This window comes from Aethalodelphis obliquidens, unplaced genomic scaffold (genome assembly GCF_003676395.1).
Source record: "Aethalodelphis obliquidens isolate GAN/ISIS:26980383/991018 unplaced genomic scaffold, ASM367639v1 scaffold8, whole genome shotgun sequence".
NCBI lineage: Eukaryota > Metazoa > Chordata > Mammalia > Artiodactyla > Delphinidae > Aethalodelphis > Aethalodelphis obliquidens.
In genome coordinates, this window is record NW_020837952.1 from 2427693 (window position 1) to 2446551 (window position 18859).

At 41.9% G+C, this 18859-nt stretch overlaps 1 protein-coding gene across 4 annotated transcripts in view; it reads right to left on the reverse strand.

The window, feature by feature from the left end:
• The window catches only part of LIMA1 (LIM domain and actin binding 1), an 83366-nt gene that overhangs the window by 46111 nt on the left and 18396 nt on the right, over positions 1-18859 (reverse strand). For 3 of the 4 annotated variants that reach the window (XM_027106248.1, XM_027106245.1, XM_027106246.1), the window contains exon 2: positions 8209-8350. In XM_027106248.1, coding sequence (XP_026962049.1) covers positions 8209-8327 — 119 coding nt within the window. In that variant the 5' untranslated portion in view covers positions 8328-8350. Of the gene's footprint in view, positions 1-8208; positions 8351-12578; positions 12601-18859 lie in introns of those variants that run through there. The other variant, XM_027106247.1, reaches the window with a different exon arrangement.

An 18859-nucleotide genomic window follows, 5' to 3' on the forward strand; every position in this document is an offset into this window, starting at 1 on the left:
AGTTTGATCAGAAGGAGTCAGCCAAGCAAAACGAAGCAAGAAAAGCATTCCAGGCACAGAAGAAGAGCACACAAAGTCCCCAAGGCAAGACAGTGTCTCATGTGTATAAGATATACAAAGAACTCCAATGTAGCTGAAGCACTCTGAGATAAAGGCAGAGGTCAGGAGATGATGCTGGGAGGCAAGGGCTTTGCAGGCTATGCTAAGGATTTTGAATGTAATCTTAGGTACAATGAATGGTCACTGACCCAAGCCATGTTTTTAAAAGAGCAGTGGATGCTGTGTGGAGAATGGACTGGAGGGGGCTGAGAATGGAGGCAGCAATAGTGAGAGAAGATGCTGGCTTGGTCCAGGGTGGTGGCACTAGAGATAAAATGAATAGGTTTGAGGTATATTTCAGAATCAACAGGATTGGTAATGAGGAAGACGAAGTCAAGAATGACTCCCAGGGGGCTTCCCTGGTGGCACAGTGGTTGAGAGTCCGCCTGCCGATGCAGGGGGCACGGGTTCGTGCCCTGGTCTGGGAAGATCCCACATGACGCGGAGCAGCTGGGCCCGTGATCCATGGCTGCTGAGCCTGCGCGTCCGGAGCCTGTGCTCCGCAACGGGAGAGGCCACAACAGTGAGAGGTCCACGAACCACCCTCCCCCCAAAAAAAAAAATGACTCCCAGGTTTCCGGCAGATGAGTCAATGGAAGGAGAAGCAAAGTTGGGGATGGGGAAGACGAAGAGTTCAGTGTTAGCCGTGTTAACTAAAGCATCCACTTGGTGGTGGCAGTGATTAGATACGTGTGTCTAGAGCTCGAAAGAGAGATCTGAGCTAACATTATAAATTTAGGACTTGTCTGTCCACAGATGATACTAAAGCCGTGAAAGTATATGATATCATCTATGAAGAGTGCGTAGTGCAAGAAAAGGCCCAGAACTCAGTCCTGGAGACTCTAACATTTAGCAGTCAGAAGCTGAAGAAGAGGTGATAACAGAGAATGAGAAGGAACAGATGGAGGTAACAGGAAAACCAAGAGACTCCCAGAGAAGCCAAGAGAAGAAAAAATGTGGGAAGAAGGGGTAAGGGGTCATCTAAGACAAAGGCTAACAAACATCTCCCTGATTTAGCAACATAGAAGTCCTTGGTGACCCTGGCAGTCCTCTTCCATTATAAATATAATTTATTAACCCATAGTCCTTTTAATGGGCATTTGGATTATTTCCAGTTATCCATCATTACAAATAGTGCTTTGGTGAATGGCCCTGTACATATATTTTTTTCCCCACTTGTACTACTGTATCTGTCTAAGAGTCCCTAAAAATGGAAATGCAGAAACACAGTGGATTATAGCTAGAAAGAAACTTAGAACTGGCCTTGAACTTATGTTTCCACACCCCTTGGGTAATCATCTACAGTATATTACAGCAATAATACAATATATGAGAGCTGGAGCCAATCAGCAGACAGGTTTATTCTTAGCCAATTGTTCTCCAAGGCAAGGAGAACAATTTACACTGTGATTAGTTGGATAAATAAGCTCAGAGGTTCCCTTCCCTTTACTGTCTTAACAGAAACGTATATTTAAAGAAAGATCAAAATAGTTTCCATCTTTAGTCCTACCCTTTTAGCACTGAGGCATCTGTAAGACACAGGTGTATACACCGATGGTTGTCTTGAATTGTTTTGAAACTCCCACTCAAATATCGCCACCCTTTATTTGTGATGAAGTACTTGCTAAATAGTAGATACACACCACTACTAGTGGTGTGGAAAGGTTCCACACCACTGCTTTCTTCCAAGTTAGGTCCTTGGTACTTTTACATTTTGACTCTCAGAATGCTAAGAGATGCTGAGGGTACAGTACTTCCGAATTAAGTGTTAGGTCAGGATTCAGGCCTTAGACTTTCCTCAAAGACGCTCAGAGCAACTAGCATTATTCTGACAAAAAATGTGAAGGTCACTGGACAGGGGGAGAAGCGAAGGCATTTTAAAGATACAAATCTGAGGGAAAAAATATTTGCCATGAGATTTCTATAATTAAAATCTTATCCCTCTTCCCTTCCCAGATTTTCTTGTCCTCCAGTCTCCTCTTCACACACAGAATTTAATCTTGCAACTGCTCCTTAATGCTCAGCTGTGAGGCAGGCAGCTGATGGAGGATGCTAAAATTATCTGGGGAGTAATAACAGTGTCTCAACCTTTTCTAAGACCAGAAAACAGAGTTCCTGAGCCATGACTCTTGCTTGTATGCCTTCAAATAGAGCAAAGGTCTCACTGAGCCAAAAGAGGAAAAAAGAAACTCCCAAGTTTTAGGAAATGTATTTTCTTCTAGAATAATTTCACCACCAAAATGTTACAGAGAAGCAAAGAAGTTAACCAGGGAGATCTGAGGGTCAAATTTTTTCTTAATGAAGGAAGAACAGTCACAGAAAACTAAATATAAACCCTGTTCTTTCTTGGGACTGTGGAATGGGTAAAGTTATAACAAGAGTGGGAGAAGCAGCGACAGGAGGGCAGGCACGGTGGTGGAGGGATTAAGTGTCCTGGATTAAGCTCTGCCACTATCTTGGGATGTGATCTTTAGTCGTAATTGCTGGACCACAAGTTCCTTATTTGTCAGAGGAATGGGACAAAAGTTAGCAGTAGTTCTTTTTTGTCGGAGAATCCTCTTTTCAAATGATAACTTAGAACCTCACATATAAAAGGGATCAAAGCAGGACGGCTGGGGTGGAAGGTCACAGGCTCTTCCCGTCTTCCCAGAACTGGCCCCTGAGGTTCCTCTGAAGAACTCAATTAAGATAGTTTGAAAACCACTGGGCTAGATTCCCTTCAGCTCCCAAAATACATAAGTCAAAGAGGAACCTTCTGCAAAGAAACCGAATTCTACCGAAAGAGTCAAATTTTAATCAAGCAAAGAATTATACTACGCTGCCGTCATTTGTGAGGGAAACCAAAGCTAGCTGTTCAAACTGACTGTTCAAGAGCATCCTCCTTACTCAAACTTAATGCTTTATATAGTATAGAGGTTTAGTAAAAGAAATAAGTCTGGAGTTATAAAGCACTCAGAAGACACAAACTGTGATGCTAGAAAAATCACTCTTAGGTATACATCCATGTAAAACATTATCAACAGTTAGAAAGTAAAGCCCAGCTAATCTTACAAACAGCAGAGCCAGATTAAGCTTCCTCCAAATACCATTTTTATATTAGTCTCTGGTCACAAACCTCCCGAGGTTTCCTACAGTCTCTTAACTAGGCTTGTATAGGATTTATTAATTCCAAACCCCATAATAGAGATCGTTACAAAATAAGAGAAAATCAGGTCCGTGGTGTTAGAAGTAAAAATTAATGTATGTTTTGTGGAAAACAGTCCTGCAATCTGCTTTGGGAACCTACTGTGTGTGAATCCTCAAAGCCTTAAGCAGTGTCGGCAATATGTCTCCACCAAGTACGAAACCTGGAGAAGGAATCCAGGCTGATTCTCTGGTTTTCACTGTCTTAAGTGCACATCATGTCCTGTCCCATTTCTGTGTCTTACCTCCTATCACTCCCCTTCCTCCGCAATGTCACCACCATCGTCCCGGCCTACCAAATAAAATTCTATTCATCCTTCAAAACCAGTTCATTAGTAGGACCTATGCATCAGAAGAAACATACTAGACAGAAAAAAATCAAAATATTAACTTGGGCAGGTTACTCTCTACCCCTCAGTGTTCTCAACTATAAAACAGGGATAATATCCCTTCCTCACATAGTTTTTTTGTTTTATTTTGTTCTGTTTTGTTGGCCATACCATGCAGCATGCGGGATCTTAGTTCCCCAACCAGGAATTGAACCCGAGGCTCTTGCGGTGGAAGTGCGGAGTCTTAACCACTGGACCACCAGGGAAGTCCCTCCCTCATATCGTTTTTATTAGGATTAGAAATAGTATCGATTTCCATCAAGAGTCTAGTGTAGTACCTGGCATATTGATTCTGATTAATGGCTTCAGGATTTACGGTTTTGCGTAACTGCCATTTGCCTTTATGACCTTTGTGGAGAAAAGACAGTCACCCTACTATTCTATGAGAAGGTGGCCTCTTAAGGTCCCTTTGCACCTTTTCTCTGCAAGATTAAGAAGCCCCTAAAATGAGCAGCTTTTTCCTACTTCCTCTCATCAGTGCTACTACAGGACCCAAATCCTCTATCTTGAGAATTGGCTGGAATGGACAATGACAGAATAAAACAGGGGGATGCGAACTGAGGAAGGGGAGAGAGTTTCACTGAGGTGACCGACCGAGTTAGGCAGGGAAGGAAGTGAAGCCAGGAAGGGCACTGACATCCATGGCCTGGGTGTCCCGGTTTGGCCAAAGAGCAGGGTCAGTGGGAATAAGAAAGTGGAACAAGTAGAAAAGGAGGCTCTAATCAGAGAGTAGGTTTTCCAGATGCACATTTCAGAGATGGATTCTGGGTGACGAAAAGGTTGGGACTAGATGCAGGGGCATGGGAGACAATGTGCAGGTTGAAGAAGTAGGAAGGATCAAGAAATGACAAGTCCATGGGAATTCCCTGGGGGTCCAGTGATTAGGACTCAGTGCTTTTACTGCCAGGGCCTGAGTTCAGTCCCTGGTCGGGAAACTAAGACCCCGCAAGCCATGTGGCATGGCCAATAAATAAATAAATAAGAAATGATGAGTCCAAAGTGTCAGACAGGTCATTTATGTAGGCCAGGGATTCTGCACTGGGGGCACTACTGGCCGGGACATTTGGAAATGTGTGAGAATCTTATTGGGGTCTCTCCCCAACTTTTTTTTGGTTGCCACAATATCATGGGGTACTACTAGCATTGGGAGGAAGGCAAGAAGATGAACATCCTGCACAAGGAGGATCTGCCTAATCCAAAATGCTAATAGCACCCCCATTGAGAAACACTGAGGAGAAAATGAAGCTGGAAGCTAGTGTCCCCAATGAAGGCAAGGAGCTTGGCACACCACTGTCCTGAAGGGGAGCATAAGAATGCTATGATTAGATGTGAGCTCAAAGCACAGGCTTACAACCTCAGAACTAGGCAAAAAAAAAACAATGGATGGGAAACAGTAGCGGAGATGTAGCACCCCTGACTCCTGGCCCCAGAATATTTCAGGGAAGCATGTGCAGAAGGAGCAGGCGCTACTCAGAAACAGAATGCCTGGCGAGGGAAAGCCAAGTTCAGTGAAAGAGAGGTGGGGCTAGGGAGGGTGAAAAGGGTAAGAATGTGGAGAAGTTTCTCTGCAGAACAGGGAGTTTCCAAGTCCCATTAATCACAGCTCAACACTGTCTCAAATCCTTCCCTTCCTTTCCACTCCTCCCGCCCCCCACCCTCAATAGCTTTCACTTGGGTTCTCAAGGGAGCCTCAGAATTTGTCTCCATGCTATCAATCTGTCACCTTTCCAATATACCTTTTACATTGTTTCCAGAAGCATCTTTCTAAATACAAGCCTGATAGAGACTTCCCTAGCAGTTCAGTGGTTAAGACTCCACACTTCATTGCAGGGGACACTGGTTTGATCCCTGGTCAGGGAACTAAGATCCTGCATGCTGCAGCCAAAAAAAAAAAAAAAAAAAAGAGGGCACTAAATACAAGCCCGATCATAAAAACTTTCCATTGTTGCTGTTGTTTATCTAACTAAATCCTAAACTTAGCATGGCACTCAAGGCCTTCCAGCATCTGGCCCTAACTGAACTGTTCCAGTCCCTTCTCCCTTCTGTATTTCTCCATGCTCGACTGACTCCTTGCTTTCCTATTCCCTTTATTCATGTTCAGCTTCCACAAGCCTTTACTTGAACGTTTACTTGAACCAATAAACCTTATTTGTTCTGCTTTACGTTCAAGTTCACGGCTTTGAGTTCATAAGTCCCTCTCTTCCATTACCAGTGCTTCTTAAACTTCCCTGAAGGTAAAAATCACTAGGATACTTGTCAAAAACACAAATTCCTGGGTCCCATCCCAGATACACTGAATCAGAATCTTTAAGGGAGGAGCCTCAGAAGCCATTTAGGATGGTTTTAAAACATGTCCCCCCAAATCTCTGACATTTCTCTCACCAAAAGGTACAGTCAAATTCCCCTCCCTCTGAACATGAGCCAGCTTTAGTGACTTGGTGCTAATGAAGAGAATGTGGAAAAAGTGATACTGTATAACTTCTGAGGCTGGGTCATAAAAGGCTACACAACCCCTGGCCCTGACTCCCTTCCTTCTTTGTTCCCTCCTTCCCTCCCTCTCTGGATGCTTGCCCTTGGAACCCAGCCAAGCAAGCCAAGCAGCCACATGGAAAAGCCATATGTAGGTGTTCTGATCATGGACGCAGCTGAGATCCCAGATGACTGCCAGCATCAACCGCCTGACTTGTGAGTAAGCCTTTAGATGACTAGGGCCCCCAGTTCTGAGATACCGGGGATGGTGAGGGGAACAGAGGCAAGCCCTGCCCAAATTGGAGATTCACAGTAAAATAAGTATTGTCATTATTGCAAGCCACTAAATTTTGAAGATTTTTTTTCCTGTGTAGCAATAACTGGAACACCATATTATTCCCCCCCACCTTTTTTTTTTTTTTTGGCCACGCCACTTGGCTGGTGGGATCTCAGTTCCCCAACCAGGGATTGAACGCGGGCCGTGGCAGTGAAAGCCCGGAATCCTAACCACTAGGCCACCAGGGAACTCCCTGGAACACCATATTATTAACAGGTACCTCATGTGATTCTTAAGATGAAGGAAGTTTGGGGACTTCCTCTACTATACAAACTATACTAAACTATAGTATTACATTCCTTGAGGTCAGGAATTAAGTCTTAATAGCTTTCCAGAGCTTGATCCCTTTTTTCTGAAATAGCTTTATTGATTTTCGTTTTTTGATAAGAATAATACATTTGACATAAAAATTAAAGCAATGTAAAAAGCATAACGTAGAAGGTAAAAGAGCTATGCGGTCTCACCCCCCCTCTATGCCACCTTAAGTGATACCCATGGTCAACAGGATGGAAGAGCAGTGTTTTCCACAGAGCAGGTGGTTGATGGATTTGTCACTGAAGAAAAGGTGACAGTGCAGATTACAGAAACTTCCTACTGGTATTTAGCTGTATTCTAGATATAGCTCCAGAATCACTTTCTTCAAATCTTTACCACCTTTCTTCTCTTACACGTATCATAGCTTCCCATTAATTAACAAACTCTACTAGTGAGGTAAGCTCTGCCCTAAGCTCTATGGCATCTCTATTTGAGTGAAGTTAACGTGCTTACCATCTCTGGTATATTATTAACATACCATTCCCTCAACATTTGTTGAGTGCCTACTATGTTCTAATCACCATGCTACACACTAGGGATATAAAATACGCAGGAAAGGGGCCCTCGTACCAAAAAACTCATGGTCCAGAGCAGGGGTCAGCAAACTTTTTCTTAAAGAGCCAGACAGTAAATATTTTAGACTTTGAGGGCCATATGGTCTCCGTTGCAACTCTGCTGCTGCAACTCTGCTGCATGAAAGCAGCCATGGACAATACACAAAAGGACATGGCTATGTTCTAATAAACCTTTATTTATTAAAACAGGCAGCCAGTAGGCTGTAGTCTGCCTACATAGTTTACACTGTTCAACAGAACCTTATGCAATGGTGAAACGCCTCTGTGATGTCCAGTATGGTGGCCACCAGCTACATGTAGCCATTGGCACTTGAAATGTGGCTAGTGCAGCTGATGAACTGAATTTTAAGTGTTTTTAATTTTAATTAATTTAAATTTAAGTAGCCACATATGTAGTGGCTACCCTATTGGACCATGCAGGTATAGAGTGCACCTAATACTCCCTTCAAGTAAAAACCTACCTCAAAATTCATCTCAACCAGAAAGCCTTCCTGACTAGCTTCTGCCCACGGTGTTCACTCTCTCTCTCGTATTTTATATCCAGTCCTTACTCCTGTTCATTCTGGACTTGCTGACATTTTGCTTAATAACTAATGTGTTTTATAATTTCTTTTGTGTTTATAATTCTTTCTTTCCCCAACTGAACAAAAAGTCAAGTACAGAGAATGTGTATCCTGATTATCATCATCTTCCTTCTCCACAGAGCCTTGTGTGGTACTTAAAATCCAGAAGGTGCTCAGAAAAGCCATTTTACCCCATGTACTTCCTTTACCAATCTCCCTGACAGGTGGTAATGTTTGCTCAAGACAGATGGTCCTTTTGGACCAGGATCAGCACTTACTTGGAGAATATTTCTACAATAGCCGATGACTTGTTCTTGTTGACAAGAGAAAGTTCTTTGGCCGTAACCCTCAACGATAGTGAAGTCCATTGCCGTCTATTAAATGGAGTTGATTCCATCTTGTCTACAGATACTGAAATACCTATGTGACAAAGAAAGTCAGAATATCAGACACAGAAGAGGATTCTCCAGCATCCAAGGACTGGCAGCGGTGTGGTGTTAAGTGAGAGAGCAGAGAGCCCTGGAGCAGCAGACTGTAGTCCTCTACCGGTTCTCTCAAAAACTGTAACCTTGGTCAGATGATTGAATTTGGGTTGTAGTTTCCTGTAAAATGAGAAGGTTAGATCAGGTAATCTCTAAGGTCCCTTTCAGTTTCCATCATTTTATGACTGACCCCACTGTGCAAACAGTGATTGGCCTTTCCCTGAACTTAAGCCTGTTCCAAAGTCACATTTGGAGTGAAATGTCCCACTCTTCTGAGTTACATCCCAGGGGAAGTACAATTGGCATCTCTGTAGAGTCAGGTCCAAATTAGGTTCTACCTACATCCAAGTTTTTTTGGCTGCCCTCTCTCCCCAAGTTCTGTAGCAATGACCACTTGGTGCTGGGGAGAGAGCTGTGGATACAGCATAGAATAAAACAAAGAGCATGGGCTTTAAGGCAAGGTAGACTTCAAATGAAATCAAAATTTTGTAACCTTGAACAAATTATATAACCTTTTCAGTTTTAGTTGCCTCACTGTAAAATGAGAATACCTACCCTTACAGGGTTTTTGATGTGGGTTTTAAGGAGATAATATACTTAAAATACTAGGCATTAATTATAGTAGTATGAAGAACATTTTAAGTATAATATATTAGTACTGGCTTCAAGTCAAAGAATATATACAGCCATGCCCTTGACATCACCTAGACCCTACCCATTAACTGGATTATTTGTTTTTGCCCCAGTAATTATCAAAGGAGTTCCAACCTTTGTTGGAGGTGAGATTAGAAATGAGTCAATAGTTTCCTTATTTGAAGATTGAATAATATAAATGAAAGTGCTACTTGTAGCTCTCCTGACAACCACAGAGCATAACTTATCTGGTAGAAAATATGGTTCATCAGGCACTGCTTCCAACAGCCTTGACAACAGCAGAACACACAATGTGCTTAACGAAGCAATGTGGGCTACCATTTCACCCTAAAAGTCCTGTGATGCAAAGTAAGTGATAAGTGACCCAAAAAGACCACACTACTTTTCCATTTGTAGTACCTGTTCTCCCCACTAAAGCCTTGTTTGAAAACAACATTAGTTTTGTTGTTTTTGTTTGTTTGTTTAAATCCCCGTGTTGTAAGACAACACTGAACCCTCTTATGGTAAGGAGCTCTGGTGTCAAGAGACACATGTACTAAATGGGAGTGTTGGCCCCATTACTTAAAGCTGTGTGTCCCTTCCTAAAACTTAGATTTTTCATCCATAACAACAGTACTTACTTCATGGTATCTTTATGAGGAATAAATAAGATAAAGAAAAAAAGACCCTGACATAGAATAAGTAAGCAATAAATGTTAGTTTTTTGTATTATCTCTTCTCCCTGGATAAAATAACCTTAATTCTACACGTTCTTTGAAATAAACCTGCGTGTATCAAATAATATATGACATTTGTCTATCTGCTTTCCAGTTTGTAACTGACAGACCTACCAGACCTTGGCAGGCGTTTCTCTAACAAGAAAATGACACAGCTGTTTATTCAGCTAAATGTAATTATGTATAACAACAATAATGACCCTTTAAGCCAAGTCCACGAAATACCGAACAACACTTTTAGACATTATTTGGTACAATTATGCTTCCAATGTAAGTACAGGTATAAATGTTGTCAGTTCTAAAGGGATCAATTACGGATCAAAAAAAAAATACAGAATATATGTTCTCATACTTGTTCATTAAAAAAGGAAAAGCATTAATGGAGTTAGACTCTAGATGCAAGAGAAGTTAAAGTAGGGAAAGACAGAATGAGGACACACTGGGAACAGCCTTGAAAACCATGCTAATAGGATTCCCCGGTGGTCCAGTGGTTAGGACTCAGTGCTTTCACTGCCATGGGACAGGGTTCAATCCCTGGTTGGGGAACTAAGATTCCACAAGCCGAGCGGCATGGCCAAAACAACAACAAAGAAAACCACGCTAAGGAATCTGGACCATATTCCAATAGCAGAAAGAACTAGCCTGTGGGTGAGCAGAGATGAGATCTAGTTGTCATGTGTCATTCCCTAGCACATGCGTGACCTTTATGGCAAATGAAAAAAAGGATTTCCCTGAGCCTCAATATCCACATCTGTAAGAAAAGAGCTCTGTAGTGGATTACCCAGTCTCAATGGTGGAACACTGGGAGTTTCTGAAAAAGCAAGTAACATAATAAAAGCCATGTTTTAAAAGCTGATTCTGGGACTTCCCTGGTGGTGCAGTGGTTAAGATTCCGTGCTCCCAACGTAGGGGGCCTGGGTTCGACCCCTGGTGAGGGAACTAGATCCCACATGCATGCCGCAACTAAGGAGCCAGCGAGCTGCAACTAAGGAGCACACGTGCCGCAACTAAGAAGCCAGTGAGCTGCAACTAAGGAGCACACCTGCCACAACTAAGGAACATAGCTCCCGCAACTAAGGAGCACGCCTGCCCCAACCAAGACCCAGCACAACCAAATAAATAAATAAAATAAATATTTAAAAAATAAAAGCTGATTCTGCAGCAGTGTGTAACTTGATAAGACAGGAACAGCTTGGAGTCTTATTTACTAGTCAAGAAGATCCTAAAACTGTCTAAGTGAAAGGTAATCAAGGTTTAAATTAGCATAGGTGGGAATGGAAAAGTGGGAAGAAAGAACTGAGAGTTCTTAGAATAAAACGGACTTAGGGTGAGAGAAGGAATCAAAGGTGGCATCATCGAACTTGAACCATTAGAAGGTTGTTGATGCCACTAACAGAGAGTAAATAGAGGAAGAAGAGGAGGAATGAAGAGCTGTGCTTTACACATGTTGAGATCTACATGTCAGCAAGAAAAATCCTAGTGATACACAGCAGGGAGTTGAAAGGTTAAAAATCAGACTCTTAGAAGGAAAGGAACATTTTAAAACATCTAAAAACTTCTAGTTACGCAAAGCACGTCTCAATCCTCACAACCACTTTAAAAGATTGGTTTTATTAGCGTACCTTTATGATGAAGAAACTGAGGTTCAGAGATATTAAATAACTTTACAATGATTACTTAGCTATAAAGTAGCAGAGCTGGAATTCAAATCCATATTCTGTCTGATTCCAAAGTCAATTTTCTTTCCACTACGAGTATGAGTAATGATTAAGACCATCACCTTTAGCCAAGGTCGAAAACCGGGCAGCAAAATCTCTGAACTCACCTAGCTGCAACCCACACAAATGATCTTTCGGTAAGAGTGTGGTGGCAAGTATATTCCCAGAATGGTTAGCATCAGAGATAACTTTAAGTTTAGCGTCAGAGGTAACTTTAAGTTTAGCATCAGAGGTAACTTTAAGTTGCTCTGAAAAGAATTTCAGAGAAACTTAAAGTTACCTTGGGCCTGTTTGAAATACTCTCCCATCATGAATATCTTGGCTTTCTGGGCTTGCATTAAATGTGTGATATCTCCCCCAACTCACCCACTCTGTCTCAGATGACAGTCCCATTCTCAGACTTCAGGACAACTTCCTTAATCCTAGAAATCCTGTTAAGAGTGAAAAGGGCATGTACAACACCTAAAAAAACTCTTCCAGAAGGATGTATTTGGTTTGGGCTACAATATCCTTGAATATTTTTTCCAGAGGCCCAGTGGATTTTAAGATCCAATCCATCGCATTGTCATATACAAATAATGACGGCAGCTATCACTCATCGGGCACTTACTAACTCTAATTCTTACAACACTCCTGGAGATAGACTATTTCCATTAAAAAACAAACACAAACAAACAAACAAAAAAGCCACCTGTGGTTTATTGAGGTTGAATAACTTGCCTACGGTCATCTAGCTAACATATGGCCCAGGCAGAATCCAGTGTTCAGACTCCAAAACCCAAACTTCAACTGTGAAGGAAGAACTGCTGGATTGGTAGAACTTTGTGCAAGAGTTAAAGGAAACAGATATAACAAAAATAACTCTAAGATTAACCTAGCCTCAGAGACTGGGACAGTGGTACAGCAAGTAATAATGCGATACATAGAAAGGGGAACTATTTGCTAAGAGGAAGATGCCTTCAGTTTCAGGTACATATGGCAGATTTTTACATCAAGAGAGAAATCAAGTAATCAAATCCCCCTTTTTACAGTAAGGGAATTAAGCCACATAAACACCCAATAACTCTCCCAAACTCACCAGCTAGTCAGGATGAGAGCCAGAGCTATTCCCAGTTCAAAGTTGTTTTATCACACCAGGTAGCTTGAGGTGGAACAGCTAAACCCCTTTGGGTGAGCTATAGCCTGGATATAAAGATCTCTGAACAAAGGTCCTTGAAAATAAAGGGTTGGGCAATGACACACTGGGAAATTTGGCCCCAGGTATCTGCTTCCTCAAGAGATTGCTTAGGGTGAGGCCTGGAACTGCTTGGGAAACCAGCTCTAATAAATTCATCTACAGCTTTACCTAACTAAGCGAATTGTCTCCCGGAAACAAGGCTGGGACAAAAGCAAATGAGCTGCCACTAATAAAATCCTGTTCTTAAAAATCCAGTCTCATGGGATTGACATATATACACACTACCATGTGTAAAACAGACAGCTAGTGGCAACCTGTTGTACAGTAGCACAGGGAGCTCAGCTTGGTGCTCTGTGGTGACTTAGATGGGTGGGATCAGGGGTAGGGTGAGAGGAAGGCCCAAGAGGGAGGGGATATATGTATACATATAGCTGATTAACTTCGTTGTACAGCAGAAACTAACACAAGATTGTAAAGCAACTATACCCCAATTTAAAAAAAAATCCAATCTCAGTCATATCTTTCTTGCTCTCTCTCTCTTTTTTTTTTTTCCTCCTGAGATGGTTGCTTGTGCAACAGGCATAGTTGCTTGAACATAACCTCAAAATAAAGAACAAAGTACAAACTCACTTGTTAAGAAAAAATGTTATCTTTTAGAAATAGATTGTAGACTTAATTAAAAGAAAAAAAACAATCTAAAAAACTTCAAGGTGCAAAGGGAAATTCTAAGCAAAAGCAACATGAAATGTGTTCCCACATAATTTTTTTTAGAATATAAACTACATTTATCTCTAAGGGTATATTTTTGTACAAAAAATAGTGACTAGGGCTTCCCTGGTGGCACAGTGGTTGAGAGTCCGCCTGCCGATGCAGGGGACACGGGTTCGTGCCCCGGTCCGGGAAGATCCCACATGCCGCGGAGCGGCTGGGCCCGTGAGCCATGGCCGCTGAGCCTGCGCTTCCGGAGCCTGTGCTCCGCAACGGGAGAGGCCACAACAGTGAGAGGCCCGGGTACCACAAAAAAAAAAAAGTGACTAAATTCACCCGGGCCATGCGGCATGTGGGATCTTAGTTCCCCGACCAGGGATGGAACCCTAGTCCCCTGCAGTGGAAGCACAGAGTCTTAACCACAGGACTGCCAGGGAAGTCCTGATGTTGAAGTAATTTTAGATTTACACAGGAGCTGCAAAGATAGTAAAACGTTTCCATATACTTTTCACCTAGCTTTATCTTACATTACCACAGTACAATTATCAAAATTAAGAAATTAACATTGGTACAGTACTACCAAATAAACTATAAACTATATTCAAATTTTACCAGTTTTTTCATTAATGTCCTTTTTCTATTCTAGCACCCTATACTGCACTTAGTTGTCGTGTCTCCTTAAGGCTCCTCCAATCTCTGACAGTTCTTCTGTTTTTCCTTGCCTTGAATGGCCTTGACACTTTAAAGACTACTGGCAGATATTATGTAGACTGCCCCTAATTTGGGTTTCTTGGTTTCTCGAATAAAAAGAACCCGGGTTCCTTGGAGAAGTGGTTGATACAGAGCTGGGGAAGGGCAAATACAAGATAAGCCTGGACAGGGAACTATCCTCAGTATCTAATAATAATCTATAAGGGAAAAGAATCTGAAGAAGAATCTATATTATATGTAAATGTATAACTGAATCACTTTGCTGCACACCTGAAACTAACACAACATTATAAATCAACTATACTTCAATTAAAAAAAAAGAGATGGGGACTTCCCTGGTGGTCCAGTGGTTAAGAATCTGCCTTCCAGCTGAACTCGGGTCGATCCTTGTTTGGGGAACTAAGATCCCACATGCCGGGGGGTGGGGGGGTGGGGTGGGGTGGGGGGTGGGGGCGGGCAACTAAGCCCACGCGCCACAACAAAAAATCCCGCATGGCGCAACCAAGACCCAACACAGCCAAATAAATTAATTAATTTTTTAAAAAAGAGATGAAACAAAACAAGATAAGCCTGGAACATCTCTCAATTCTTAAAAACAAAGTTTGTTTTTTTTTTTTAAATATGATGTTTTCTCAGATTAGATTGAGGTTATAGAATCTGGGGAAGAATACTACAGAGCTGATGTGCCTCCTCAGGGCATCATATCAGAGGATACATGATTTTGATATCTTATTACTGATGATGTTAACCTTGATCACTTGGTTAAGGTGGTACCTGCCACGTTTCTCCACTATAAAGTGACTATCTTCTTCCCTTTATATCCCTTAGTTCCCCGACCAGGGATCGAATCTGCGCCCCCTGCAGTGGAAGCACGGAGTCTTAACTACCAGACCACCAGGGAAGTCCCATACTGTGGTGTTCCAATGGTGATTTTCTGTTGCCCTCATTCCTTCTACATTTATTAATTGGAATTATTATATAAGGAAGAATTATCCTATAAGGAAAAATTATCCTATAAGGAGGAATTATCCTTTCTCCCTCATTTATTTATTCAATCATTTATTTATACTCGTATAGACTCATGGATATTTATTTTATTCTCTGGGTTATGATAACTCCTGGATTATTTTATTCCCTGGGTTATGTTATTTTGTTGCATAGATTATTCTACCTTGGCCATTTGGAGCTCTTCCAGCTTGGCTCAGGTGTCCTTTCAAGATGCCACCAATTTTTTTTTTTTTTTTAAGCGCTTCCTCACTTTCTAGCTCTGTAAGATGTTTCAGATTCATCTTGTGCTTGCCCTGCCCCAGCTCTGGAATCAACCACTTCTCCAAGGAAGTCTGGTTTCTTTTATTGGAGAAACCAAGATCTGGACATTAGGTGTACTCATTGCTACGGAGATGTCACTGCTTCTAGGCTCTCAGGGGACAGAACTAGGAATATATGTATGTATATTAACCTATATATATATATATATACACATCTATATTTCTATATTTATCTCTATATCTACCTATATATATTTATATATAAATTTATAAATATATACATATATATTTTTAAACTATAAATTCATATGATACTTCTGACTCCAATCTAGCATCACAAAATTCATTCTAGTATTCCCTTTTATTTATAACTTCTTTCTCTGAGGGTGAGAAGCTTAATTTCATAGAATGTGGAGAGAGATCTAGAATCTCCAAAATGATGCCATTGCCAGTTTCTACTCCCTTGATACACCATATATTTCTTCTTTACACTTAGACTGTTATCCCTTCCTCAATATATTCACCTTTCAAGACTCAAGTGAAAAGACTACCTCCTCAAAGAACCCTTTCCTGAACTGCCCTAGCCTTCTCCCAATCAGCATAGGTCACTTCCTCTGCCTTATAATAATTTTATAAATCATACTCAATAGAAAGTTTCTTGAGGTGAGAGGACAGATCTACTTTGCCTCTTGTCTTCCTAGTATCTTGCTTTTTTTAAATAGAAGGAACTCTATAAATATGTCTTGAATAAAACTGCATGAAGGTTTCAATTTTATCCAAAACACTATTAGTACAAAAAATGACTGCCATTATATAGTCCTAAGGCAAGTTGAGATGGTAAATATCATTTTTCAGAACGGTGAATTAGTAATTTTGGCTTATTCAAACTCTGAGATAAACTCAAATGATATGAAAAAAGAAAATGGAACCACTAAATAACTTCAAATACTATACATAAAATGCTCACTACTCTATTATTCAGCAACATGGTGACATACAAGTCTATAGCATGTTAGAATAATCATTGCTACTGTTCTTGGAAGAGCTTCCGCCAGGTCTCTGTAGAAACATATATCCTAGACAATAGGGAAATTGTAACAATGACCAAATTCCCCAGGGTCAGCAAGGATATAGATATTTGCATCAGGTCAGAGTTACCAATAACATTTGTCTCTTTCTTATCTCCTCTATAAGAATATTTTGTTCTTAAAAACACTAAGAGGGGGCTTTCCTGGTGGTGCAGTGGTTGAGAGTCCGCCTGCCGATGCAGGGGACACGGGTTCGTGCCCCGGTCCGGGAAGATCCCACATGCTGCAGAGCGGCTAGGCCCGTGAGACATGGCCGCTGAGCCTGTGCGTCCGGAGCCTGTGCTCCACAACGGGAGAGGCCACAACAGGTGAGAGGACCGCATACCGCAAAAAAAAAAAAAAAAATACTAAGAGGGAGGGCTTCCCTGGTGGCACAATGGTTAAGAATCCGCCTGCCAATGCAGGGGACACGGGTTTGAGCCCTGGTCTGGGAAGATCCCACATGCCGTGGAGCAACTAAACCCGTGCGCTACAACTACTGAGCCCGCGCTCTAGAGTCCGCGAGCCACAACTACTGGGCCCACGTGCCACAACTGCTGAAGCCCGCGCGCCTAGAGCTGGTGATCCCCAACAAGAGAAGCCACCGCAATGAGAAGCCCGTGCACCGCAACGAAGAGTAGCCCCCGCTCGCCGCAACTAGAGAAAGCCCCTGCACAGCAACGAAGACCCAACTCAGCCAATAAACAAATAAATAAATAGACATTTTTGTTTTAAGTTTTGTTTTTTTTTTTGCGGTACGCTGGCCTCTCACTGTTGTGGCCTCTCCCGTTGAGGAGCACAGGCTCCGGAAGCGCAGGCTCAGCGGCCATGGCTCACGGGCCCAGCCGCTCTGCAGCATGTGGGATCCTCCCGGACCGGGGCACTAACCTGTGTCCCCTGCATCGGCAGGCGGACTCTCAACTGCTGCGCCACCAGGGAAGCCCCCAAAAAAGTATTATTAAAAAACAAAACAAAACAAAACAAAACACTAAGAGGGAATTCCCTGGCGGTCCAGTGGTTAGGAGTCCACGCTCTCACTGCTGAGGGCCGGGATTCAACCCCTGGTCGGCCCTCAAGCTGCATGGCGTGGCCAAAAAACCCCAAAACAAAACAAAACAGAAAAACACTAAGATCCAGGGCAAAAGTAACGAAAAAAGAAGTTGTAAAACTGAGAAGCAATTTCACTGGAAACTGCTCATCAAAGAATCAAAGCAATCTTCACTAGGCAGTTACAAATATTCACCCTAAGCAATTCACATGTTACTATTCCAGAGATAAAAGAAGAAGAAAGTACCCTCAGATATAATCTTTCCCCCTACCTGGCCTATGTCAGGAGAAAAATAAGTGTCACAATACTGACTCTTCTATCTTCCCCAGACCCTAACTTTACCTCCACCTCTGACTTTGCCCTAAAAACATGCTCACATTTCTGGGGTGTGTGTGCGTGGAAATTTGTACATATGGATTAAGGAAATAATCCTTTTTTCTCTTAAGCCCTTTCCCCCCTCAAACTACCATCTCACCTTGCTCCCATCTTTAGAAACTTAGTTTCCGGGTCCTCATTGTTTCCACTTCCTCATCTTCTATTCATCCCTCTGCCCACTTGGGTGTAGCTTCCACTCCCACCATCCTGTTGAAATTATTCTCCTGAAGACCTCTTACTATCAAATCCAAGGACCATGTCTCAGTTTTTATCACTCTCTGTTGACATTTGAGTTGTTGATTAATCCCTCATCTTTGAAATTGTATTTCTCCTTTTTTCTTAAATGGAACTCTCCTGCTTCCTTTCCTATCTTTTAAACCATTCACAATTTTCTCATGGAATCCTCTCTCCCTCTCTCTCTCCACCCCTGTTCCTAGACATTACTCAAAGGTCAGTATCTCTCCTCTCTCTGGGTAAGCTCACCTATGCTGAAGTCATCAAAGGTTACTTACACCAAATGATTCCCAAAGCTGTATCATAAGCCCTAACCTTCCTGACTTTCCACTGTATGATGGATAGCTTCATGTGTCACATAAATACACAACATAATACAGCCTAAATCATATGTATCATCCTCTTACCATTACCCTTCAAATTAAGTTTACTTAACCACAGATAATTTTTCTCCAAAGATGAGCTGGCATATGAATTTTTGCTTATATAAAATAAATAACATAGCATGAAAGACAGTATAACGGTAACAAAATGTGTACAAGGTCTGAAGTCAAAAAGAGGACTTCCAGGGTCTCACTCTGCCTCTTTCTAATTGTGTTGACCACAGGCACTTGATTCAACTCTCTGAAGAGTATACCATCATTAACCTTAGCTCATCAAAAATGCCTAACATGTGACACATAGTGAAGAGAGAATGGCATAGGGGCTAAGAGCCTGGGCCTTCCTCCATACATGTTGCTCCCTCTGTCTGTAAATACTTCAGACCCTCCC